This window comes from Chiloscyllium plagiosum, unplaced genomic scaffold, assembly GCF_037043375.1.
Source record: "Chiloscyllium plagiosum isolate Xiang-an unplaced genomic scaffold, Cpla_swu_hap1 HiC_scaffold_25, whole genome shotgun sequence".
NCBI classification, from domain to species: Eukaryota; Metazoa; Chordata; class Chondrichthyes; order Orectolobiformes; family Hemiscylliidae; genus Chiloscyllium; species Chiloscyllium plagiosum.
The window spans coordinates 48220584-48248156 of NW_028270163.1; the positions used below are offsets into that span (position 1 = coordinate 48220584).

At 39.8% G+C, this 27573-nt stretch overlaps 1 protein-coding gene across 1 annotated transcript in view; it reads left to right on the plus strand.

Moving 5' to 3' along the window:
- rptor (regulatory associated protein of MTOR, complex 1) overlaps positions 1–27573 on the plus strand; it is a 397195-nt gene that overhangs the window by 168444 nt on the left and 201178 nt on the right. Inside the window, exons 8-11 of the mRNA XM_088000708.1 lie at positions 9417–9517; positions 10219–10363; positions 16073–16148; positions 26472–26573. Of these exons, the coding sequence (XP_087856834.1) occupies positions 9417–9517; positions 10219–10363; positions 16073–16148; positions 26472–26573 (424 nt within the window). The remainder of the gene's footprint in view (positions 1–9416; positions 9518–10218; positions 10364–16072; positions 16149–26471; positions 26574–27573) is intronic.

A 27573-nucleotide genomic window follows, 5' to 3' on the forward strand; every position in this document is an offset into this window, starting at 1 on the left:
TCTTTTCCCCAGGGTTAGGGAAGTCAAAAACTAGAAGGCATAGATTTAAGGTGAGGGGGAAAGATTTAAGGGGCAACTTTTTCACACATTGGATGGTGCATATATGGAATGAACTGACAGAGGAAGTGGTGGTGGTTGATACAATTGCAGCATTTATAAGGCATCTGGATGGGTGTATGAATGGGAAGGGTTTGGAATGGGCCAAGTGCTGGCAAAAGGGACTAGATTGATTTAGGATATCTGATTATCATGGATGAGTTGGGCTGAAGGGTCTGTTTCCAAGTTGTACCCCTCATGACTCCATTTGTTGTCTTCAGTGCTGGAAATACTGAACAGGTTAAGCAGACATTTGTAGAGATATTTGATGTTTCAGGTTGACTTTTCAACAGAATTGGAAGGATACGTGCAAATACAACAGTTTATCAGCAAGTACAGAACCAGGGAAAGGTGGAGGAAGAGGGGAAAGAGTGAGCAGAAGCCATTCTGCATTCACTTTGATTTCTCCTTCGTGTCCTACATGTTTCCAGTGAACCTTAATAAACAGCACTGCATCTTTTGGATTAAGCAGATTATAGGTTTCAGGTCTAAATGATAAATTCAATAATTTTAGATCATTTCCAGCTTGCAATGATTCTGCTGTTACCATTGACACGCAGAACTCCCATTCTATTGCTTGGCTTTTGTGATTTAATCGCACTTGCTCTTCATCTTATGACCGATCTTTCCTATTATTCTATAGCCTTTTGATCTCCCATCTGCACTCTCCCAGGTTATGTGCATTGTCGTAAACTGTTAGATCACAAACGTTTTACCAGCTTTGATGAAGGGAATCAAGGTACCTTTTTCTTGATAGAATCTGCTTGACCTGCTGAGTGTTTCCAGTATTGTCTGCTCTTATTTCATTTGAAATTTATATTTTCAAATTTATCAACGTTATAGAATAAGACTCTTTACTGGTGAAAACATTAACATCTGGTTAGATTTGGATGTGTTTTTCTAAAGCCACACATGATTTCAAGTTGTTAGAAATAGTAAGAACTTTGAATAATTTGAAAGTTGATCAACAGTATTGTACACCAGCAAGCTTTGTTGATTAACCTTCATAAAGGAACATGAATTCGGTGACTTCCTTTACCATGCTGATGCCGTGTACGTGATCCCATTGGAATATTTCTTCTGTGTAGGTTCTGCCCTGATGTTTGGAAGCCCAGTGAAGTCTCTTGGTTCCCCTCGTGACTGGTTGGTCAATAACTGGACCAGTGTATGGACAGATATTTGCTTTTGGAGCAGTTCTTTTCTGAGAGGTGGTTGTTCTCCAACTTGTCTGACAAAGTTGAATTCAAGATGTGCGTGCACTCTTAAAAGTGAAGTTGGTTGATTGTGAACAATGTGCAGGTTTTCAACTCGTGCAATTTGTAGTATAACCTGTACCACTCCTATACTTCCACTTAGGATTATTTTACCTTTGCCATGTAGTCTTATTGCTGTAGGCTGAAACTTTTATTTTTCATCTGTGGCAACTGGTCTGATAGGACTGTAACACTTGCTTCTGTATCAAGCCCAAGATCAACAGGGTATTCATTTGGCATGGACCATTTCTGACTCTTCTGGCTTATCTGGATTAGTTAGGTTACCAAAGCCTCTGGTGTCTTCTCCACTGGAGATTCTGAATTCATTGCAACAGAAGACTGAAGGCTGAGCCATTGAGTATAATTTAAAACTGAGATAGGTTCTTGAGTATCAAAGGCTACAGAGACAAATTAGGAAAGTGGGTGATGATGATATGTTGGAGCAGAAGGGTTACCTAACCTCATCCAACCCACCCTCCATTCCTGGCACCTTCTCTGCCACTGGAAGACATGTAGAACTTGCACCCACACCTCCATCCAAGGCCCCAAAGGATCCTTCTACATTCAAACACCTCATCTACTGTGTCTGTTGCTGTCGATGTGGTCCGTCTACTTTGGGGAGACAGGATGCAACTCGCAGAATGTTTCAGAGAACATCTCTGGGGTACACGCACTAAACAGCCCCACTGCCCTGTGACAGACCACTTCAACTCCCCTCCAATCCACCAAGGGCATGCAAGTCCTGGGCCGCCTCCACCACCAAATCCAAGCCACCCGATGCCTGGGGGAAGAATGCCTCATCTTACACCACACCACAATGTTGATTTCACCAGTTTCCTTATCTCCCATCCTTCCCATCATCCCAGACCCAACCCACTAACGGAGCACTGCTCTTTAGACTTGTCCCACCTGTCCATCTTCCATCCCACCTATCCTGCCCCACCCTTCATCTACCTATCGCATTCCCCCACATTCCTAATGAAGGGCTTATGCTTGAAACGTCAACTTTCCTACTCCTCAGATTCTGCCCTGACCTGTGCTTTTCCAGTGCCACACTTTTTGACTCTGATCTCCAGCATCTTCAGTTCTCACTTTCTCCTTTGTTCTCTGTGTTGGTTTGTCATGTACCTCTTAACATGTCCATAACCTATAAGCTAAAAATAATCAGTCATCCACTTTAAGTAGAGTCTTCTCTCAGGATTTGTCTGGAGCTTATCTGATTTCTGGATCCTTCACAATTTGATTAGCTTTCTCCAAAGTTAAATCTTCCTTAGACTGTAAGAAAACTGATAGAATTGACATTCTTGATGAAACTTTATTTCTTGTTAATTCAGATTTCACAGTTGCATATTCAGTTTTTTAGTCAGTAGTGGTCATTAAATTGTCCATGGACTCTCTTGGCTTCTGAATTCTTTTGTTAAACTTGGTTGTTCTTAATTAGAAGTAATTATCAAAAGCTTTTAGAACAACTTCAAGTGTCTCTACTGTCTTGGATGTTTTGTATAGTAATATCATTGTAATCAGAGTAGTGTGCTAACTTGTGAAAATTCAAGTCTTTGAGTTTAATTTTGAGACAATCCTGTATCGTAACATCTATCGCCTTCATGAAGTTTATCTTGCACCCTGTATGGGCTTTAGCTGACCTTGAATCTATGAGGAAGCGTATGGACTGCAGCAGTTCAAGACGACAGTTCACCATCACCTTCTCAAAGGCATCTAGGGATGGGCAATAAATGCTGGCTCAGCCATTGGTGTCCATGACCCACTAATGAATGCAAAAGTACTTTTTAAAAAATTTCTTCTCAGTGTACTGATTAATCTTATTACTATAAAAGTATTTTAAATGTGTGTAATTTCAAGTGCTTTAATCATGAATTCTTGTATTCACCAGTACTGTTTTAAGTTGAATGACTTTAGAGTTTACCAAACTCTGTACCACAGAAATGTTGCAGTGTTTCCTTTATTTACTCATGTTTTAGCTCTATTTCAGAAATACTGTGTTGAGTTCTTCACTAAAGCTTTAGTTTTGTTATTGACTATTCCATAGTAATTTAGTGATTTCAAGCTTTCAAAATTCAGTTTTTGTAATACTGTATCTTGTGCTGCTTACTGGATATTTTCCTGCCACTTTCAGGGTTTTCCCAATTGTTTCAAAAGAACAAAATGGTGGCCACCTGCTTCCTCTAGGGTTTTCCCACCTTCTGCATCCAAGCTGGCATTTTCCTGTCTTTCACTGTCTAAAATACCAGGTACTTACTTATGCACATTTTAAAATAAAGCGCTGTGTCTGTGGCTTTTTATAAGTCGTCTTGCTGAAATTGTGGCTTGATTACGAAGTACTGGTTCTTTTTAAATCTTTTAATTTTGCCTTTTCCTCTGCTTCACTCTTTCACTAGATGTCTTTAAATTTGCTCACTTTCAGCTTTCATAACTTGAGATTTTCCTGAATACGTAGCTAGTCTAATTTTTTTTGCCCTTTCACTGTTCCTTATAAAGCCAACTATGTGTGGGTTTGCTTGCTGTGAGAGACGTGAGCCCTCTTTACTCTCTGGCCTTCTCATTCTTGAGTTTTTGGTGTTTTTTCATTGTTATTTCCTTTTCCCATAGGGATCTCTTAATTTAACCCCCCCCAGCCTTGTATTGCTCTATTTAGAGATTAACTTTTATACAGTCTGAATATTTTCTAGGTATGGCTCTCTCGTCTTTCTATTTCTAACCAATATTATTGCCCCAGTTGTTTTACCAACTTCTGAATGACGTTTTTCCTTTCAAATGCTGAGGTTGACATTTATGGCCGCGGCTGTCTTTGTTTTATCAAGAGTTGTGTTTCAGCTGTTGCTGTCTACGTCTTAAATCATTAATTCTCTTTAGGATGGTAAACTCACTTTATTGACATTTTTTTTTCTTCTGGATTTCCCATGTGCGGATCACATCTGCACTGCTGAAACTGATTTTTCCCAGATGACCATTTCTGGTACTTTTCTCCACTTCTATCGACTAAAAGTTGTCTGAGATAATTCAGTACCACCAATGTTCCTTTGTCGTTCCTCTGTCGTTCCTCTGTCGTTCCTCTGTCGTTCCTCTGTCGTTCCTCTGTCGTTCCTCTGTCGTTCCTCTGTCGTTCCTCTGTCGTTCCTCTGTCGTTCCTCTGTCGTTCGATTATTGGTAGAATATACGCAGTATAGGTATTGGTCTGAGATAACAAGATGATTCTATTTGGTCAGGCATAATTATTAGACCGTATGGAGCTAATATAGATGCATTTGCTTCCTCCGAAAGTTCAAATAGAATTCCACATGATAGCATGAAATTGACTGTGAGAGATATCAGGAGAATCATTGTAGCTGGTGTAAAATGAACATTAACTCTTTCAGAACAATTACTGTGCAACTGTATTTGCAGATGCTTTAGCACTTATCTTGGTACCACTGAATTGCTTTGTCCCTTGCAGCTGTGTCTTCCCCCTATGAGAGATTAGTCTCTGCTTCCAAAGGTAGATGACCTTCTCAAAAAATGCCCATTGTCTGTTGTCATATCTCCTGCAAAATTTGCACTAAAATGAATGTTAAAAGCTGGAATGCCATCTGTCACATTTTTGCAGAAATGTTTTCTGCACTGCCACATACAGCAGCCAGTGACTGCACTGCACCCCTCTAAAGGTAAATGACATTGTAAAGGAGCCAATTGAAAGCTGATGCAAAGGAGAGGTCAGAAGCAAAGTCGGAATGCTGTAAACACCTCTGCCTAGTCAGCAAATGTGGAGAAATTAACATTGCAGAAATACAATCCTTCATCCTAACACCAACAGCTTCCTGACTTCCAGTCAAACAGCCTCTGGATTTGTACGTGTTTTCCATGTGCAAGGCAACATTTGGATTAGGATTAGCAGTATTAAGTTAAAATATTGGACCACAAAGCTGGCAGAGCTTCAGTTCTGCCTGAAAATGGAGACTTTAACAACTGGTATAGTTATTCATTGCATTGCAGGTTAAAATATTGTTAAATACTTTGTTTCCCTTTCTTGGCTTTTATGTCTTTTTAAAAATTTATTTGGCTCCTTAACCTACTGTCTTTGACACAAAAGTCCTGCAGATGAGAAACTATCACCGTTTTAGCAGGGAATTAACACCTAATGACCTGAGTCTAACTTCAGGCTCTTCTAATAAGTGTTGATGTTAAGCATTAGTACATTCGACTCAACAAGGAGATTTCCATTTGGAAAATCTGATTAATGTTATGAGAGATCAGTGAAAATTGTTTAAAGAAATGAGCTTCCTGTATCTAATGAACCTTTGAAAATCACAAATTGTGCATATTTAATTAATGAACACAATAAATATGTTATCCATTTTAATTTATAAAACATTTAAATGATTTGTGCTATTTGTATTCAGAAAGTGTTTGGGCTTTTAAAGGCCCCCATGAAATGTTACATTATTAACCCCAATACCTGGAAAGATCTCGCCACCAGCAAACCTAGATGGCAACCCATCTGGACTGATGGAATTTAATGCTGCAAGTTGCAAGAGCTGGCTGCCAGGAGCCTGATGAGCAACGTAACTACTTGCCTTTCCTGACATTAGTGCAATGTGTGTTTGGCCATATACGTGTGTTACGAGCAAGCTCTTGTCCCACCAATGCAGCTGTAACGACAGCATTGGATAATATGCTCTATCGCTGATTGTTGCTAAGCAGCAAAGGGTCTGCATCAGTGAATGTGACCATAAGAAAAATTGTGCCAATCTGAATTGCCAAATATTATGAAGAAAGATAGCACTGAATGCTTCATCCTTTTGTGCTTTGAACTGGGAGAGACAACTAAGGAACTGATATTTCTGCATAGTCTCATCATTGCTTCTGTCACTTTTCTTCTGTTGGCCTGAATTGGCTGTGTTGAAATCCCGGTGTTATATTTCAGTTTAGGGTGTAGGTTTGCTCGCTGAGCTGTAGGTTTGATATCCAGACGTTTCATTACCTGGCTAGGTAACATCATCAGTGGCGACCTCCAAGTGAAGCGAAGCTGTTGTCTCCTGCTTTCTATTTATATCTTTCTCCTAGATGGGGTTCCTGGGGTTTGTGGTGATGTCATTTCCTGTTCATTTTCTGAGGGGTTGATAGATGGCATCTAGATCTATGTGTTTGTTTATGGCGTGGTTGGAGTGCCAGGCCTCTAGGAATTCTCTGGTGTGTTTTGCTTAGCCTCAACTACACCAGCAACCATCCCAACAGACGCAAACGAAGCTGTATCAGAACACTATTCCAAAGAGCTACCACACACTGCAGCACAGACGAACTTCGAAAAACAGAGGAGAACCACCTATACGACGTATTCAAGAAGAACGGATACTCAAAAAACACAGTGCGCAGATTCCTCAGAACAAACCACGACAAGCAGACAAAACACAGCCAGAAACCCTAACCACCTTACCATATTTCAAAGAAGTTTCAGAAATGACAACCAGACTACTGAGACCCCTCCGAATCCTAGTAGCGCACAAACCCACCAACACTCTCAAACAAAAACTAACAAACTTAAAAGACCCATTACAACCCATGGACAAAACCAACGTCATCTACAAAATTCCATGCAAGGACTGCCACAAACACTACGTACGACAAACAGGAAGAAAGTTAGCCACCAGGATACATGAACACCAGCTAGCCACAAAAAGACACGACCCCCTCTCCCTCATAGCCCTACACACAGATGAAAAAAAACACCATTTCGACTGGGACAACACATCTATCCTGGGACAGGCTAAGCAAAGACATGCCAGAGAATTCCTAGAGGCCTGGCACTCCAACCACAACGCCATAAACAAGCACATAGATCTAGATGCCATCTTTCAACCCCTCAGAAAATGAACAGGAAATGACATCACCACAAACCCGAGGAACCCCATCCAGGAGAAAGATATAAATAGAAAGCAGGAGACAACAGCTTCGCTTCACTTGGAGGTCGCCACTGATGATGTTACCTCGCCAGGTAATGAAACGTCTGGATATCAAACCTACAGCTCAGCGAGCAAACCTACACCCTAAACCTCAACCTGAGCTACAAACCTTGCGATATTTCAAAAGAGCAATGAGAGTAAATGCTGGTGTTTTTGCTGATCTTTGAATGTAAAGAGTTAAATATATCATTGACATTTTCAACAGTAAGCATATGCATAATATAATCTGGTTACCCAATAGTCTTTTTATGACTGTACAGCATTATGAAATTATTGATTTGCAGAAGATTAATTTACAGCACACTGGATACATTGTATCTCATTCACAAAGTTCAAGCTTAAAAATAACAAGGTTGTGTCCTGGGACTTCCAAAATGAACAGATTTTGTATGATCAGCAACTCCTGTGATGTTGGTTACAAGTTTTTTTTCCCATCACTCAAGGTGCCCTGGGCAAAAGAAGTGCTGGAGTGCAGATTGGGTCGCGGTTTAAAGCTTAGATTTTGATTTGTAGTTTGAACAAATCATAGATGAAACAATTTCAAAGAATGAGACCTGTCCCAGGGAACTAATGTCATGTTCTATTGTCTTCAGAAAGACAGTACTCATCAGTAGCCTGCCAGGCAGTCTAAAGTTGTACTATCCATTTGTCATGCTTGAGGGGCTGAAGGTGGGTTGAGAACAACTTTGAGATTTGACACACCAGATTTGCTCATATCTGCTTCAGTACTCAAATTAGTAGTGGCATTTCTTGGTACAAGTCAGTACTAATAATGAGGTGTAATGCTTGATCTGAAGAAAAATGCAGCACTGCTGTGTTGCTTCAGTGCAGACATGGGATGTAACTGCAGCTGTAATTGCTGGGCAGCCAGTCAAAATACTGACTCTGAGATTGTGATGGCAACTAAGTTGCTTGTCAATTCTTTTGGTCTATGTTGAGTTAGCAAATTCCAACCTGTGTAACTAGTTGGTTCTGCTATAACGCATGTTTCTTCAGTGCGAATCAGCTATAATGCAATTGATGAATTTAGACCATTACTTGTAGAGTCTGAGCTTTCCTTACTGTGTTGGCTATGATGCGATTCTGGTCCCATTGGTTCAAACGGTGCTGCTATTACATTATTTTCTTATAGTGTGGGGTCACATGGGAACGGAACTATTGCATTTATATCAGAACAGACTGTACTTGGATATGTTAAAAGACCTGAGTGGTCTAAATCACAGAGGGTTAAAATATAATACTTTTTCTAATGCTTTTGCTAACAGAACTTTTTAGAATACTGTAGTGAAATCAGCCCACTGGTGCGTTGTCCAAGGTACCATTCCTGCTTGTGTCTAGGTGATAAATGTATGACTGTGACCTTGAAAGAATTAGCAGCTGCTGCCCGTGTTTGGCAGGTACTTCCAGTAAAAGGAGACTGGTAGTAATCAGAGTGCCTTCCTGATTAATTTACTTGTCTTTTTATCCACTCCCTAGACTTATTAGAACTGTGTACATCAGCTGGCTAGGATTGATCAGTATATTACTGAACTGGGTTAGAATAAGTAGCTTTCGATCTGGCGTGGATCAGTATAACATCTCGCAATACAGGGGAAAGCATATTAAACATCATCTTAGTTTAAGAAAACAAATTCCATTCTAAATCTATGACTTTTGCAGAATGTAATCTTTCAGTAATAATACTGTTATCCTTTTCTTCCGAAGAAATATTGTCCATTCAGGCCCAAGGTAGCTTTTCCGCATTTTTCCTGAAGGTTTGGTGTGATTTTCCGTTGCTCCGTTTGGTATTCAGTATTATTACAAATAACCATTTTTGGGTTTCTTCACATTATGGAAGCTTTGGATTTATTAAATGGCATACTATCCATATTAGAAGTACAGGCATAACAAATAGTTGTACTCAAATGTCAGCAAATTATTGGAATATTTACTTGTGCCTTTGACTTTTGACTCTTGTTTTGAATTTTTAAATCTGATGCCCACAGTTAAACCTACTGTAGAAAAACATGACTCACCAGGTCATCGGCTGAACTTCTATAATCTGACTGAGAGCACAATATATCTCGGCTACCCTTTTTAATGCTTACTACTATCAATTTTCCTTTCGATATAGAATTCCGGGAAGACTTAATGACAGGCGAACTCCCCTTGGCGAACTCAATTGGATTTTTACGGCCATAACAGACACCATAGCTTGGAATGTATTACCAAGAGGTAAGAAATCTACTATAATCTACACTGGGCCAGATATGTCAGCTGCTTTTAGTTCATTGTCAATGCCACTTCTGTATAGAGAGATTTGTTAGAAGTTGATGTGCTTGTCACTCCAGAGTAGTTACTGCACATTAGGTTCATCCCGTCTCACAATGGGCAAGCATGAATTATGCGCTGACTGATGTCCATCCTGCATTTGCTCAAGTGAGGACTGTAGCTGTTTTCTTGTTAATGCTGATATCCATTATGGTACTTTAAAAAAAGTTCCAAGTTATTTTCATTTAACCTTCAATTATATATGGCCTTAGCGTTGAATTTCACAGTGAGCAGACTAATAGGCACAATCTTTTTGTCTTCCTTGTTTGCATTACTCTAGGATCATCAACTTGGTATTTGTCTGTAATATGAAATTGTAAACTCTGATATTCAAGCTATACAATTTTCTTGCAAAACGTCAGTTTGTTGCTTTCTCTCCCATAATTTAAATAGTAAACTTCACACATCCTAAAATAGTAAAGTTGCATCATTGATCAAGTAATTTGCTTGTGTATTTGTGTAGCCTATGGTTTTTAATTTTGTTTGGACTCTGAACAATTTTTTTAAAGGTATTACAACTGATAAAGATGACTCTTGCTAGTCTAAACATTTATGTAAATTTATTCTATGTTAACCATAAGATAATTATGATTTTGTTTCCACAGATCTCTTCCAAAAATTATTTAGGCAAGACTTGTTGGTTGCCAGTTTATTCCGCAATTTTCTCTTGGCTGAAAGGATCATGAGGTCCTACAACTGTACCCCTGTTAGTAGTCCTCGCCTGCCCCCAACATACATGCATGCTATGTGGTGAGTAAGTTGTAACTTTTCTGAAATCCAAATGCTAAAGAAAGTTTCTGGCCAAGATTGTTGACTAATTTGAAAGGGAATCTTGCTGTTGTATCCTGAAAAGGTTGAACGGGAAAGATATTAAAAAAAACACGCAGCATAGTTTAAGATCATGTGCTACCAGTGCTTCAAAGTGAATAAATTTGTTAGTCCATGAGTGTAATATTCTGAATTTATTGAGAAATGTGGATGTGTTGTTATCACACTCACCTCTTAACTGCATGCTTGCTGCCAGAAGGGAGCTTAAGGAATCGCTCCAGGTTTTAGTAGAGAATTCCAGCAGCAGGCCTGAGACAGTTGAAATTGGAGAAGCAGGTACCTGATGAACTGCCTAAGTGGGATAGGGAATCGATCGTAAAATGTTTCACTTAGGTGGATTAACTCTTGACAGTTAACCTTGTATGCTGTCTCCAGCTACATGCACCTTGGACGTACTGCTGAACCCAGAACTGATCTTCAAACCCAGCATCCTGTCCATCATACTTCCTTCTAGCTCAAAATGCTGCTGTACTCTGCCTTTATTGTAATTCCAATTATTTTTGAATCCATGTATTTTCAGTCTTTGGCCATAATCAATGGCCGCCTTAACCATTCTCCCTGATCAACCTTTTGCAAGTCAATTCCAGCAGCCCAGTGTAGCATTCTTGTCCTGGCGAGGCACTCTGGTTCCGGAATGGCAGGCTCATCCTGGCTGCATCTTCAGGGTATTCTATTGTTCTTCGATCAGTATTTCCTGAACCTAGAAGCCATTAATTGAACTGTGATGAAATTTGTCTTAATTTTGCTTTCTTTTAAATAATGTGTGACTTCTGTCATTAATATAGGCACTGTGGTAATGCGACTTACAGAAACTTTCACTGTATTTTTCATGTAAAAGTACACACGATTATTCTATTCTCTATGCTATAGTATCTCTGGTATATTCTCTACGCTATTCAAATACCTTCAATTTTCTCACCAGTCGTAACTCTGTCACATGGCAAATGGAACTTTAATTGTCATCCCAAGCTGTACACACTCTTCAGTTTCATAAAGTATTACTTCTGCAACCTTCTCCAACCTAGCTCTGATTTTCTTTGAAGTTCCTTGAGAGATTTTTCTCTGTTAAAGGTGCTATAGAAACGTAATTGATGCAAATCTCCACCATAAACTGGATTGTGCAAGCATACATTTGCAGTAGACAGAGAGAAGGCCTGAAATTTATCTATATAAAATAGATTAAAATTCATGTCTCCCAGTTGGTAGCCAGCTTTTTGCCGAATGTAATGCTTGATGTCCTCAAATCTGTCAAGCTTCTATAAGGGTGTAGGCAAGCAGAGAAAAGGATCGAAAGAGGAGTGGTAGATATATTTAGTCCAGATTTTGATATGCTTGTGGAGGAAGAACAAGAGATAAAAAGAACTCAGTTGAAAGATGCAGTATGTTTTGTTCGAATCAACTGTGCACAGTAGCAAATGAGAAAACCTGCTTATTCTGCTGTTGTCCATCCATTATTTTGAATTATTTTGGATTGTATCCATGAACTTGTGATTTTTCACAGGCAATATTCAGGTGTGGAGATGGTTAGATTGGTTAGATTCTCTACAGTGTGGAAACAGGCCCTTCGGTCCACACCAACCCTCCAAAGAGCAGACCCATTTTCCTCTGACTAGCATACCTAACACTACGGGCAATATAACATGGTCAATTCACCTGACCTGCACATCTTTGGACTGTGGGAAGAAACCGGAGCACTGGAGGAAACCCACGCAGACACTGGGAGTCTCTCGAGGCTGGAATCGAACCTGGAATTGGACTCTGGCGCTGTGAGGCAGCAGCACTAACCACTGTGCCACCGTGCTGCCCACCAAATCTGTGACATGCTTACCACTGAGTTGTTTGTGACTCATTTTTATCTCCACATTGATACTATAATGAAAGGGTTTTTTTGTGACCACTAGCCTGAATTACAACTTGCTGCCAGGAGAGTTAATGGACTGCCTTTGTTCTCGCACCTCCCTTTCAATTTCTCTGTATTTAGTGGTTCTGCCAGGAGTTATGCTCCTGTCCATGCAGCACTTAGATCCACGGAATCTCACAAGACTTGTTACCACCTCAATGTATGATACCTAGGGTAGATACAGTGGAACCGAGACAATCTAAAACTTTAAAAATGTGAGTGCAGGTGGATGAAGTGTTGGAAAAAAACAGAAATATTTTACATTTTTGAAAATGACTTGGGGAGTGCAGCAGCAATGAGATAATGATAATTTTGCAAGAGGAAAAATTATCATAGTTTAAGATGCCCAGAACAGTAAGTGTGTTTGGGCCCTTTGTTATCTGAAGGGCATTAAAGCGATACAGCATGGAACCATCAAGATGATGCTAGGACTGAAAAACTATAATTATAAGCAAAAACTATAATTATAAGCAAAAACTATAATTATAAGCAAAATCTTACATTATTTCTTCGAAGCTGTAAAGGTTAAAAGGACAATTAATGGAAGTTTTCTTTGAAATTATGAATGGATCTGCTGGTATAAACCAAGGTTTAAGGGGTGGCACGGTGGCTCAGTGGTTAGCACTGCTGCCTTACAGCACCAGGGTCCCAGGTTCGATTCCAGCGATTGTCTGTGTGGAGTTTGCATATTCTCCCCATGTCTGTGTGGGTTTCCTCTGGGTGCTTCGGTTTCCTCCCACAGTCCAAAGATGTGTAGGTCAGGTGAATTGGCCATGCTAAATTGCCTATAATGTTAGGTACATTAGTCAGAGAGAAATGGGTCTGGGTGGGTTACTTTTCAGAGGGTCGGTGTGGATTTGTTGGGCCGAAGGGCCTGTTTCCACACTAAGGAATCTAATCTCATCTAAATGGAGAATAATCTTATTCTAAGTGGAGTGTCAACAATGACGGCATTATTAATTTGAATTAAACTGAGGCAAAGCAATTACATTTTTGCCCAGTGCATTTAAGCAAAACCACTTTATCATAAGAAATAACTGAAATGAAAATGATGGCAATTTTTGAGGCATAAACACTTGAATATTTGAAGCAGAGGAAGATGTAGGATTTTATGGAGAGAGTAGGACAATGAAAGTAGTTTTGGATTGCCCTACCGAGGAGTCAGCATGGAGTAATGGGCTGAATGCTCAGTTCCTGTGCTAGGAACCTCGACTGTTCTGGTCGAAACACTTGAGCAATAATAACTGAAGGTGAAAATCTGCATTTTCAAAAACTTAGAAAAAGCATATTTAGTAAGAAACTTTTGACTGGTGATGTGATGCATGTGACATATTTAACAAATCCCAAATTAGCACTTCTGAAGCTGATCATGCTAAATAAAATTGTGTTGTGCCTTCATTCCAAAAATGAACGTGTGGGCACCTATATGCACCTCCTCTAAGGATCATATCCTGAATGAAAATTTAATTCCACACCATGGTTTTCTAATCCGCTCAAAATCCAGTTTTCTGCTCCTAAGAATTGATATTAATATTTCCATAGAATTGTAAGTAGTACTTTCATGTTGGAGGCTTCTTGTCTTTGTATTTCATTTGCTTGCAATTGAACAACTTAATAGAAAAGACCAGATGGATATGTGATGCAAATCTGCAAACACAAACCTCAAATTATTTTGTCTTGTTCAGTGTCACATGGCATCCTCTATTGGTATTCTAGACACACCTGAGCTGTTTGAAGTAACTGCAAGTTGGTACCTGCAGTGCCAGCAAGCAAAAATCATGCACTTAACAATTCTTTGGTTTGGTGAATCCTCAAGATTTACATGTATATTTGTCCTTTGGAGTTAAATTCTCTTTACAGAAGTAGTAAATAATAGTGCAAACTGTTCTGTTTAAAATGTATGGAATACATTTCAAAATTTACTGGCTCGCTTGATGTCTTAATAATGGATTTGCTTTAACTAGAATTTTCCTAGGTTTATGTAAATCAGGAATTCAAAATGTCACTTGGAGAGAAAAATTGTGTTTTAAAGGTTTAGAAAAAGCTTTACTGAATTCTCTTTTTAATTGAGATACCATGTCTGCAGATAGTATTTATGTGTGAAGTGCTGTGATCTTTTCAATTTCCCTCCTCAGTTGAATTTGCATTATATATTTTTAAAAATCATTTCATCCTATTACCGCCTCAAATGAAAGACTAGTTCTCCAATGATTAAGATGATGAGCAAGACCAATCAGGGAGATGCCAGACTTCTGGCCCTAATTTCATAGAATCCCACTGTGCGGAAAGAGGCCATTTGGCCCAATAGGTCTGCACTGACTCTCTAAAGTCAATCCAACTCAAATCCAACACCTCACCCTCTCCCAATAACCCTGCTTTTACCATGGCTAACCCACTTTACTTGTACATCTTGGATACCATGGGGCAAATTACCTTGGCCAATCCAGTTAATCTGCACATCTTTGGACCAGTTTTGTGGATAACTTTGTGCTAGTTAGCTAATCCAGGAAAGATTTCTGTGCCTTTGGTCAAACAGAGGAAAGTTAACCAGGTTTCCTGCTGAATGTCATTTTGTAATTATTACTGGAAGTATGGTTGATATCAGATGAACTGGAGATTACATTTGGTGGTGGTGAATAGTTTTATGGAAATATTTGTCCATAGGGAAAAGGAGACAGTGCTTATGAACACCATGACAGCAGCAACTGCGTCACTGTGCTATTTGGTAATTTACTTTTACTTTGCTAACTATTTTTCAACTAAGTTACCAATTCATGTAACTTGTGATTTTGACTGTGTTCTGTGTGAAAATTAAACACTGCCCATTTATATGATGCTTTAATGTAGAAAGCAGTTCATTCTAACTTTGCAGAAATGTAATCAGACAAAAATAGATACTGAACCAAAGAAGGGAACAGTACGTTTCTTGACGAGTTTGGCCATACCAGGTGGTATTTTGGTGAACCAGTCTAATAACTTCTCAGCCTCAATATCCTTTTCTGTTTGAAAATAATACTCTTAAGTTAGATCTTAATGTTTTATATGTAGGCTCAACAGGACACTGAGTTTGCCAGTAGTTAGATTCAAGTCAGTAGTAAGAAGGGTCAGAGGTTTTTAGAGGAGGGTGTTCAAGACAGTACCTCGGTCATCCCAATGTTTAATTAGAGGAAATGGCAGCTTGTCCAAAATTAGTAGGATAAGAAGGAAACTTAATGGGAAGGGATTTGAGCATAGAGATGTTTGGCCTCCAGGGGACTCAAGTGACTTGAGGTCAAAAGTCAACTGTTTATATAGTTCGTCTCAAGGGATCTCAGAACCCTTATCTCTCATGTTCTTATGCAATGTGAGAAAAGTGGGCATGGATTTAAGAGGTGGTGGTTTGTTGAAGACTCTGGAGAGTGAAGGAAAGTTACATGTGCAGAGGTGTTGGAATAGGTTAAGAGGGTGGTGGGTGAGTTTTGACGAAGGGTCGATGGTAGTTTTGAAAACAGTAAGCTGCAACCGTTTACAATGTCAGACAGCAGAGAGTTTGAGTGACAGAGGTGCAGGAGGGCTGATGAGAGGAAAACTTTTGAACATGCACCTCTTTTAAATTGTAGAACATATTCGAAAATGTTATAAATAGATACTGGGATGGCAATTGCCGTGTCAATAGTGTTGCCAGCAACAAAATGAATATCAGTGCATAGATCTAACCAACCTAGTTTATGAATCTGTGCATCACTTTGCAGGCAAGCTTGGGACCTCGCAGTGGACATTTGCCTTTCACAACTTCCCACCATCATTGAAGAGGGAACAGCTTTTAGGGTGAGTTAAGTTGATCATTTTTTTTTCCAGAAGATGTGGTTCCCTTTTCATTTTTGGAGTAGGAAATTTGCAGTGCAATGTGTGGTGCTGTTGTATATTCTGATTCATATAATAAGGAGTAACTAAAATGTTAATTTTAACGATAAATACTTGTCAGACATGGCGCAGTAACAGTACTCCTGGCCACTGACTTGGAAAACATGGAATGCAAAATTAAGGCTGACATTCCATTCAGTACTGTCTGAATTTTAGGAAAGATGTTAAATGATGCCTGCCCTCTAAGAATGATGTAAAAAGAAAATCCTAAAGGACTGTTGAAGGGAGATCAGGAGAGTTCTAGTGCTGTTCTAGTCAACATTTGTTCCTCAGCCAGAATCCAAAACAGATGAAAGCAAATTACTGCAGATTCTGGAAACCTGAAACGAGCGCAGAAAGTTGGAAAAATCAGTATGTATAGCAGCATCTGGAAGGGAAAAACTGTTAACTTTGAGCCCAGTATGACTTCCCTTCTATTTGACCGTAAGACATTGAAACAAAAGTAGGCTCAGTGGTTAGCACTACTGCCCTCCCAGCGCCAGGGACCCAGGTTTGATTCCAGCCTCGGGTGACTGTCTGTGTGGAGTTCGCACATTCTCCCCGTGTCTGTATGGGTTTTCTGCGGGTGCTCCGGTTTCCTCCCACAATCCAAAGATGTGTAGATTAAGTGAATTGACCAAGCTAAATTGCCCATTGTGTTCAGGGATGTGTAGGTTAGGTGCACTAGTCAGGAATAAAATATATAGTAAAAGGATAGGGAAGTTGGTCTGGGTGGGTTACTCTTCAGAGGGTCAGTGTGGACTTGTTGGGCTGAAAGGGCCTGTTTCCACACTGTAGGGATTGTATTCTTTCCTTTAGGGATTTTATTCCAGGCCAGTCAACTCATCGAGTCTGTTCTGCCATTCAGTAAGATCACAACTGATCTGATAACCCTCAGCTCCATTTTCCTGCCTATTTTTCCTTATACCTTGGTACCCTTACTGATTAAAAATCTGCTTATTCAGCCATTAGTATCCTTAATAATCTATCTTCAACAGCCCTCTGTAGAAAATAATTCCTCCTCCTTATCCCTGCCTTAGATATGCGACCCCCTATTCTGTGATTATGCCCTCTAGTCCTGAACCATCCCATAACAGAAAGTCTTTCATATCTACTGTGTCAAACCCCCTAGACATTTGTATGTTTCAATAGTGTCGCCTGACATTCTCCTAAGTTCTGTTAGGTACAGGGTCACCCTACTCAGCCTTTCCTTAGAAAACAACTTGTTTGTACCCGAAGAATTCTGAAGAATAGTCCATCCGGACTTGAAACATTCACTCCTACTTCCCTCACCACAGATGTTATCAGACCTCTGAGTTGCTTCAGCACTTTCTGTTTATATCTAAAATAGATAACCTTGTCATTTATTTAATTACTGTATTTGGGACTGGATTATGTGCAATTTGGTGGCCACGTTTCCTACATCATTGATTTCAATTGCTAAATACTTCTTTGGCTGTAAACTCCTGATTGTCTGCAAGATGCTATATATATATATTATATATATATGTTTTCTTTTTAGTGAAGTTGTGTGTGTGACCCAATATGCTATAATCCCAAGATGTGATTTACCATGTGTTCTCTGAATTAAAACAGACAAAGATTAAGCTCTACAAAGTCTAGCTTATGAAAGGGAGATTTTATTTTCCTGATCTAAGTACTTCATACCTGTTTTTAGTGCTGATTTGGACATCAAATTAATCCAGTGTTCAATTCGGCACTTTGATGAGATGTGACTGTAACTATCACTGATTCTGAGGAACATCCAGTAGTAACCGGCCCTTCCACGGCACAGTGTTCTGAAACAACTTTTGTCATTGTACTGCTTGTGGGTAACGTTCAGAATAAATATAAATGGCAAATATTTAGGAAAAGGCTTAATATATTCCTCTTTAACTGTGCATACATTGATCAAGATGCGCAGATGGTGTTAGGTAGGAGAAGAGAAACATCCACTGTTTGTGTAGGTATAACAGCAACACCTCATCTGATTCATCAGGTTCTAGTGTAATCTATGTAATATGCAACATCTGGGAGCAAAGCAATGTCTCCCCCTTGCCATTTCTTTTCTCGTCCTGGGACGAAGGGAGAAAACTGTTCATCTGTAACAACTGAAGGAAGAGGAAGTGAATCACGTGAGGGATAAGACTCTGGAAATGTTGATTCAGGATATCAGAGGATGCGCAATTCTGCTTGAAAATCTTATACCAAACTTCAACTGAAGATGAGTCATGAAATTCATTGGTGCCTGAATATTGAATCCATGTCAGCCATGGAATCCAGAAGGTGCAATCTGGGAGGAATCTAGAAGGAGAAATGTTTTTTATGCTCCGTCTCCTTCTAAAGTTTAAATTATTAAAGATTGACTGTAGAAAGAGCTTTAACCAGTTAGAAAGCCTGAAATGTCAGTGCACCATCACAGTAGGGAAAGCTCGTGTGTGTTGCAAGGTGGGGAGGGGAAAGGAATGGTGATGGCAGCCGTGTTTGTGTGTGTGCGCACGCGTATACAAGCCAGTTTCCTCTTTCCTTCACCCCTGTAGATCTCGCCATTTCCATGATTTTGCTTCAAATTTATTGTTTCTTTTGTCCATTAAGTGGATGTGACTGCACTGTTGCTAATTGGAGCTTTCTGTGAAATAATGTCGAAAGTTCTGGAAATATAAAAGCTGTAATCAAAATGTTAACTTATCATTTCTTATTCCAGGCGCTGGTTGCCATGATGACTGTTCTTTTAAAAACAGCTACTGACATTTCAGATTTCGATTAGAGTCATAGAATTTTATGGTGCAAAGATGTTGTGCAACTTGAAAGGGTTCAGAAAAGATTTACAAGGATGTTGTCAGGGTTGGAGGATTTGAGCTATAGGTAGAGGCTGAACAGGCTAGGGCTGTTTTCCCTGGAGCGTTGGAGGCTGAGAGGTGACCTTATAGAGGTTTACAAAATTATGAGGGGCATGGATAGGGTAAATAGACAAAGTCTTTTCCCTGGGGTCAGGGAGTCCAGAACTAGAGGGCATAGGTTTAGGGTGAGGGGGGAAAGATATAAAAGAGACCTAAGGGGCAAATTTTTCACATAGAGGGTGGTACGTGTATGGAATGAGCTGCCAGAGGAAGTGGTGGAGGCTGGTACAATTGCAACATGTAAGAGGCATTTGGATGGGTATATGAATAGGAAGGGTTTGGAGAGATATGGGCCGGGTGCTGGCAGGTGGGACTGGGTTGGGATAGGATATCTGGTTGACATGGACGTGTTGGACTGAAGGGTCTGTTTCAGATGTACATCCCTATGACTCTATAACAGGAGACCATTTGACTCATCCTATATTTAGTGGCTCCCAAAAGAGATACCCATTTTGTCACATTCTCCAGCCCTAGCTCCCTAGCCTTCTGAACTCTTCATAATCAAATATGTATCCAATTCTCTTTTGAACCTCCTATAAAATCCATCTCCTCCATTCTTCCCAGGCAGTGTATTCCAAATTCTAATGACTTGCAAAAGAAGTTTCATTCTGCTGCTTTGAGCAGTGAAAACTAAGTGGGAGGGGTTTACATTGGGAGTTCTTCCAGATAGATTTATAGGCATTTAACAACAGAAGGTTAAGAGTGGATGGATGGTTGTAGTGAATGGTTAAATTGGTCATTTGAGGAATAGAGAGTGACTGAAGCATAGGTGCAGGCATTGGCAGGTATAGGGCCCAGGAGGGAAGTTGAGTGGTCGGTTGTGGACATGAATAAATGTGAACTTTAATTGTAGTAAGTAGTTTAGCTTGCAGATTTACAAAGCAGAAACATGAAAATAGAAGATTTAATTCTCTCAATTTTAGCATCTGCTTTTTAGCTTCCAGTATTCAAGATGGAAGTCTTGATAGAGCTTTAAGTTCAAACAAACTACTTGCCATATGGGATATTCTTTGTGGCTGATCTATCCCACTCCATCAACCATCATGAAAGCAGTGTTTCCCCACAGAAAAAAAAACATTTCTCTGCATGTAAATGTTAATCTTGAAAACATGCCTTGGCGAAATCTCATGCCTGCCAAATTTATTTTTTGCTCAATAAGCAACATCTCCCAATAATTAATTGCACTGTTGTATCTTTATGGAGCTCTGCAGTATGCACAAATCCTCTGAACAAAATGTGGTTTTTGAAAGATGGTTTTACAATACAAACTAGCATCTTTAAAAATATTGGGGGTAGGTTTTCTTGAAAATAAAATGTATGCGCATAAACATTTTTGCTGAATATCTAGTGGCACGGTAGCAATATCTCAAAAAAGCAACCTCCTTTATGTCGGCAGAAAATTACTTAAAAGAGTAAACTAGTTTGCAGCAGCAGTTAATGACCAAATTCTAAAACGTTGTTGAACCACATGATTACATCACCAGCTCTAATAAAACTTGGCTTTTTTAAAGCGTCTTTTATGTATAACCTCTCTAATTTACAGCATAAACATTGAATATATATGCAAATTCAAAGCCATTTGAAGCCTTATGGAGAAAACTAGTATATGGATTTTTAAAATATTTGTCTCCATAGCAATATATTGGAGTCTTTTATCAATTCCATCATACATTTTCAAACTGTGATTACTGAGTATTTGCGTGGTTATCAGTTTTCTGGATGTGCAATATATCTTTTTTGATTGCATACTATTTGTCTACAGTGTACTAATAGTACCATATGGAGCATCGGAGGTTGAGGGGTGACCTCATAGAAATTTATAAAATCGTGAGAGGCATGGATAGAATAAATAGACAAAGTCTTTTCCCTGGGGTGTGGGAGTCCAGAACTAGAGGGCATAGGTTTAGGTTGAGAGGGGCAAGATATAAAAGAGAACTAAGAAGCAACTTTTTCACACAGGGGGTAGTAAGTGTGTGGAATGAGCAGCCAGAGAAAGTGATGGAGGCTAGTACAATTGCAACATTTAAAAGGCATCTGGATGGGTATATGAATAGGAAGGATTTCGAGGGATATGGGCCAGGTGCTGGCAGGTGGAACTAGATTGGGTTGGAATATCTGGTCGACGTGGATGGGGTGGACCGAAGGGTCTGTTTCCATGCTGTACATCTCTATGACTCTAAGTTAGGTCAGGTGCCCAGAGCAGCAGCATTTGAACGTCAGTATGCTCAAAAGTATCATTCCCCATCCTGAATCAAAACCAAAAGAGCTGCAGATGCTGGAAATCAGAAACAAAACACAGAAATTGCTGGAAAAGTCCAGCAGGTCTGGCAGCACCTGTGGAGAGCAATCAGTTAATGTTTTGGTCCAGTGACCCGTCCTCAGTACTGATGGTAGCTAGGAAAATGTGCAGAAGATGTGGTGGGGGGAGGGGGTAAGGAATAAATGATAGGTGGAGATAGAACTCAGAGAGACAGACAAAGGAGTGGATAACAATCAGCCTTGGAGAATGAATAGCTACTGTTCATGGAGACTGTTAGTGGTTAACGATGGTATAACAGCAGATCATGTGATAACAAGGCCTTGTGTGTGGGGATTGGGGTAAGGACATGGGAGAAGGTACCTCAATCCCTAAAATTATTCAGTTTTACTCAGAAGGCTATAGAGTTCCCAAGTGGAAAATGAGCTGCTGTTCTTCCAGCTTGCACTGAGCTTCGCTGGAGCACTGCAGCAACCCTGAGACAGAGATGTTGACCAGGGGCAAGGTGGTGTGTTGAAGTAGCAAACAACTGGAAGCCCACGGTTTTTTTGCGAGCAGAACGCAGGTGTTCTGCAAAGTGGCCGCCCAGTCTATGCTTTGTTTCTGTAATGTAGAGGAGACCACATTTTGAGCAGCGAACGCAGGAGACCAGATTGTGTGAAGTGCAGGTAAAGTGCTGCTTCACCTGGAAGGTGTCTCTCTGGACCCAAAACATCAACTCTGACTTCTCTCCACTGATGCTGCCAGACCTGCTATGCTTTTCTAGCAATTTCTGTTTTTGTTTAATTCCTCTCCCTGATTACTGTGTTTAACTGATCCTGGCTGCAGGAATCATAAGATTCAAATTTGGCAATCCCTTCCGTTTCTCTGTAATTCTTCTGCTCATAACCTTTGTGTCACTTCCAGATTCAGTCACTCTAGTCTATCCTTGGCTGATTTTCACCCTCTATAAACTTCAATACTTCCAAAGTTCTGCCTCATATGCTAATATGCAATGTGCTACAGCACTCATATCCTTGCTGAATAATTGTGGCTAACAACTCCAACTCCTCAGATTTTTAAACCCTCAATTGTATATATTGTATCCAATCCTTCATGGCCATTTCCCTCTATATCTCTGACCATCTCTACTGTTACAATACTTTGCCCTTATAGATTTCTCCTCCTCTCCTGCTTAACTTTTAGTCCCTTTAGGTAAGGCCCTAGCAAGAAAAGAAATATTTGATTAAGTCATTGGTTATTGCTCTTCTGACCCCAGGTGATGGTAATAATGAGTAACAATTTTAGTAGTTTGATAACATCGTGGTTGTTCACATGAGGCTGCAGATATTCTTTTGTGGATCCCACCCCACTCCGGCCTATCACCCTCACCTTGACCTCCCTCCACCTATCGCATTTCCAACGCCCCTCCCCCAAGTCCCTCCTCCCTACCTTTTATCTTAGCCTGCTGGACACACTTTCCTCATTCCTGAAGAAGGGCTTGTGCCCGAAACGCCGATTCTCCTGCTCCTTGGATGCTGCCTGACCTGCGCTTTTCCAGCAACACATTTTCAGCTCAGTGCAGATATTCTTTAGCAACAGAAAGTAAGTTTATTATGCAAAAGAAGGGAATAAAATAAAACTCTGTGGATGAAATTTAGAAAGATCTTAACACATGAAAATAAAACTTCAACCTGTTTCTCCACCACTTTCCCCAGTTACAAAGACTCAATCTTGGAGAAATATCACTGCTATATCAGCTCTTTTCCTTGGAGTCCTGACACCGTTTTTGCTATCCCCTTCTGAGTCCACTGGCAAGAACCTCTCTCTGCCTCGATGGCCAAAACGTTCGACAGTTCAGATCACTTGAACACTTTACCGATGCTTTCCTGGAAACTCACTGATGATGTTACCTAGCATGGTGACAAAATGTCTGAGAACTAACCACTTGAACACTTCTTTCCCAGCTTGAAACCCACATTCTGCATTTCCTGGTTCTCCTGAATTGAACTAGAAAATTTGATTCTCCTGTTGGGAGGTAAAACTGCTTCCTTCTGAACTGACACCTTGAGCTTTCTGTTCTGACTGAATTTGAACTAATTGCCTTGGTGTGTTTTCTATATCTGCTATAAACCCAACAGTATAAACGTCTCCCCAGTTGACTGAAGTCATACATTGACTTAAATATGGTGTATTTAAGTGACTGCCCAAATGAATTTTTGACCTTTTTGAAGATAAAATCATCATCACAAGGCTAACCAAAAGCTATCTGCCTTTATTTTAACTACAAATCCCAAGATTTCGTATGTAAATAATGCATCCATCTTCACGTTCTACACGTCTCCTCTTTTGGTTGTGTCCATAGTTTTCCTAAGGCCACTCTGACATTCTTTGAGGGAATTTTCTGTGTTGACAATGCTGAGCTTTGCTATTGCTGGTGTGCTTCCTAACACTGACCAATTAAAAACCCATTGCCCTGCAGAATGTTTGTATGCCTTTCAGCATCAATTCCCAGAGTTTGCAAGCAATTTATGTAACTCATTTTTTAAAAAAGCAGAACCGTATAAGTTAAGAACAAAAGTACACATTTAAGTGTGTTTGAAATTGGCTGAAAAACTTGGCATCCCGTTTTCCTATCTGATTTTAAAAAAGAACTATTTCCCTGACTTTGAATGGATCAGCTCCCTTTTTATCCACCTTCCAGATGCAGTACCTGAGTGTTGTCGCTTTGGATCGGCTCAGGCTTGGAGGGCCGAAGGGCCTGTTCCTGGGCTGTAAATCTTCTTTGTTCTTTTGTTCTCTAAATCAGTTGCATCCAGGCTGTTGGAATTCAGAAAGTTTCATTTGAAGACATCATTTTCGACCTAATCATTTTCTAATTATATTTTCTTTTAGCTATGCCCTTGCTGCAAAATTGGTCAGAATTGTTAGAATGTTTATCTTTGTAGACTTGGGTATAAGAAATGGATTTGAAAGGGGGAAAGGGATGTGAAACAGTGAGTGATGAAAGAACATAATAAACTGGCAGCGCAGTAACACTGAAAGCCTATTCTGTGGATGCTAGATGATTATAGAGTCAAAGTCATATAGCACGGGAACAGACCTTACGGTCCAACTGGTGCTCACTGACCAGGCTTCCCAATCTGACCTAGTCCCATTTGCCAGCATTTGGTCCAGGTCTCTCTTAACCCTTGCTATTTATAAACCCATCCAGATGCCTTTTAAATGTTGTAATTGTACCCACCTCCATCACTTCCTTTGGCAGCTTATTCCCTGTACACACCACCCTCTGTGTGGAAAAAGTTACCCCTCAGGTACCTTTTAAATTTTTCCCTTCTCAATCAAAACCTATGCCCTTTTGTTTTGGACTTGACCACATTCGAAAAACACCTTAGATACTCACCCTATTCATGTCCTGTCATGATTTCATTAACCTCTGTAAGGTCACCCCTCAGCATCTAACAATCCAGGGAAAAAAGACCCAGCCTTTTCAGCCTCTTCCTATAACTCAAACCCTCCAGTCCAACAACATCCTCCTAAATCTTTTCTGCACCCCCTCAAGTTTAATAGCATCCTATAGTAGGGTGACTAGAATTCATTTATTTTTGTAACTGGCTGTTTAATTTTCCCATTGGAAAAATGGCTTATGCCCGAAACATCGATTCTCCTGTTCCCTGGATGCTGCCTGACCTGCTGCGCTTTTCCAGCAACACATTTTCAGCTCTGATCTCCAGCATCTGCAGACCTCACTTTCTCCTCCATTGGAAAAATTGTATTGCGTGCAAGTCTACCAAATGTTCTTTTAATCTGTTGGTGGGATGTGAATGTTGCTCGAAAGGCCAGTATTTTTATCCACCTCTAACTACCTTTGCAAGATTTCTACTGAGCAGCTGTCTTGAACTGTTACTGTCCATGTGATGGATAAGTACACTTATGATGCTGTTAGGAAGGAAGTTTCAGGATTCTTGACTCAGCAACTGTGGAGGAAAAACTACAAAATGCCGAGTTTGGATGATGATTGGCTTGAAGGGAAACTTGCAGTTGGTGGTGTCTCTATGCATATGCCTGGCTCCTTCAGTTAAAGGTTTGGAAGATATTGTTGAAAGTGGCATGGTGAATTGCTAAAAGCATCTCAGGATGATACTGCACTGCATTTGTGTTGAAGGCAGTGAATTGGATGCTGACCATTTGGACCACCTGTGTGGATGATATCAAGCTTCAGAGTATTGTTGGAGCTGTGCTCATCCACACAAATGGAGAGTATCTTGTGACACTCCTGCTTGTGCCTTGTATTTTTGGATAAGTTTTGAGGAGTCAGGAGATCAGTTAATTACTAATCTGTGGAATCATAGTTTTTAAATAGCTAGTCTGGTTATGTTCCTGTCAGTTCTAACACCCAGAGTGTTGTTGATGAGGGATTCAGTCATGGGAATACTGTAAAGGGAGATTACTGGATTCTGTCTTGTGTTAGAGATGATTGTTGCCTGACATTGTATGGTGTGAATGTTATTTTATTAGCCCATATGTGGTTACTACATGTTAGCAAAGACAATTTCAGTACTGGAGGAGTTACAAATGAATGCTGAACACCGTACAATCACAGTGAATGTTCCTGAGTGTCAATTCATGTGGACACATTATACAAGGTCTTGACAACACTTTTGATTTATGAATCACTTTCAGTTCAAATAAGGTTTGCTGTGTCCTCTCACATCTCAATGAATGGAAGGCTCAGATATGTTTGTACCACAACTTTAGTGTCAATGCAAAACCATTCACTTTTAAAGAAAAGATTACTGAATTGACTCCCTTATAATCAAGTTTATAGTATAGAATCTATTGAAGGAATGAGGTTCATTTTCAGAAATAGCTCCTTCATTGTATTTGCCCATTGAATCTCTTAAAGTGCTGGAAGTTTCATGTCCGTTCATTGTGGCCTGCTGATTTTCAACAGCATGATATATGTTTTAAAGTGCTTGGTTTGTGTAAATTAAATATTGTTTTAGTAAACTTAGTTTAAAATTTCAGCTTGTGCTTATGCACTTGGGTATTGCACTAGTCTTTTCAGCTGATTGCATTGATGCTGAAGACCGTAAATTGCCTCTTTTGCAGCATAGTCCATTCTTCGCTGAGCAGCTAACAGCGTTTCAGGTCTGGCTGACAATGGGTGTTGAGAACAGGAATCCACCAGAGCAGTTGCCAATCGTCTTACAGGTGAGTGTATGATCTGCATTAAAATGAAAATTACTATGGCTTAGAAGGAAATTACATGACCATGACCAGATCTGAATTATTGTAGTTTTTTTCATGATGTTAACAGTTGTGCTTGATTATCTGTTCCTGACCATCATGAAGCTAAAATTAATTGGATGGGTTGGATTTCACAGGGTAAATGTTTATTCAAAAACCATATTGGTCCATAATACTTTACAAATATTTCATATAATTATGAAGCTTCATTCTGCTTTGTGATGTTTTGGCATCATCTGTGAGTAAAGTGTATTGAGTTATTGCCAGAAGCATGAAGTGTCCAGTGATGAAGAAAAGTGTTCATGTACAGACTATGAACTTGCAAAGTGGAATCTGTATACCTTCAGTTGAGAAGGAGCAAAAAGACATGGTGAAGTATTTGAGCTTGAAATTCCTGTTGGCTTTTCTCATTAGAAATTCATTCTATTGAAATATTTCAGTGATCCTAGATACAATGATAATGTGAAAGAGAATCTGTTGTTTGTGGGTGGAAAAAGTCCAGATCCTCAAAAAAAAAACTAGCATTTCTTGTTCAATCTGTATTTTCTTAAAATAAACTTTGCTCGCAGCATTGATTCACAAAGACAGTAGCAATTTGATGGAGGTAAGGGTTACAAAGATTGCAGTCCCAGTATAATTCTGAACGGACACCGGGGAATTTTGTTGTGGCTTTTATGCATTCCTGATTTGTGCAAGCACCCCAAAAGAGTTGAAGTCCATCTCAATTGAGTAATGGGCAGAGAGATATGTAATCATTCTGACATTCGAGGTAGCTTTCATATATTAACTGGATGGAATCTGAAGTTTCAAACAACTGATAAATCAGCTCCCAGAAATAAAGGTGCATGTATGGTAGTGGGCTGGTGGTGTTGAGGGGGTTACCAAAGAATTTATGATATTGGAAACACAGCATCACTGTCAGCAAAGACTGAAAGACTGTTTCTTAGTAAATTTGAATAAATTA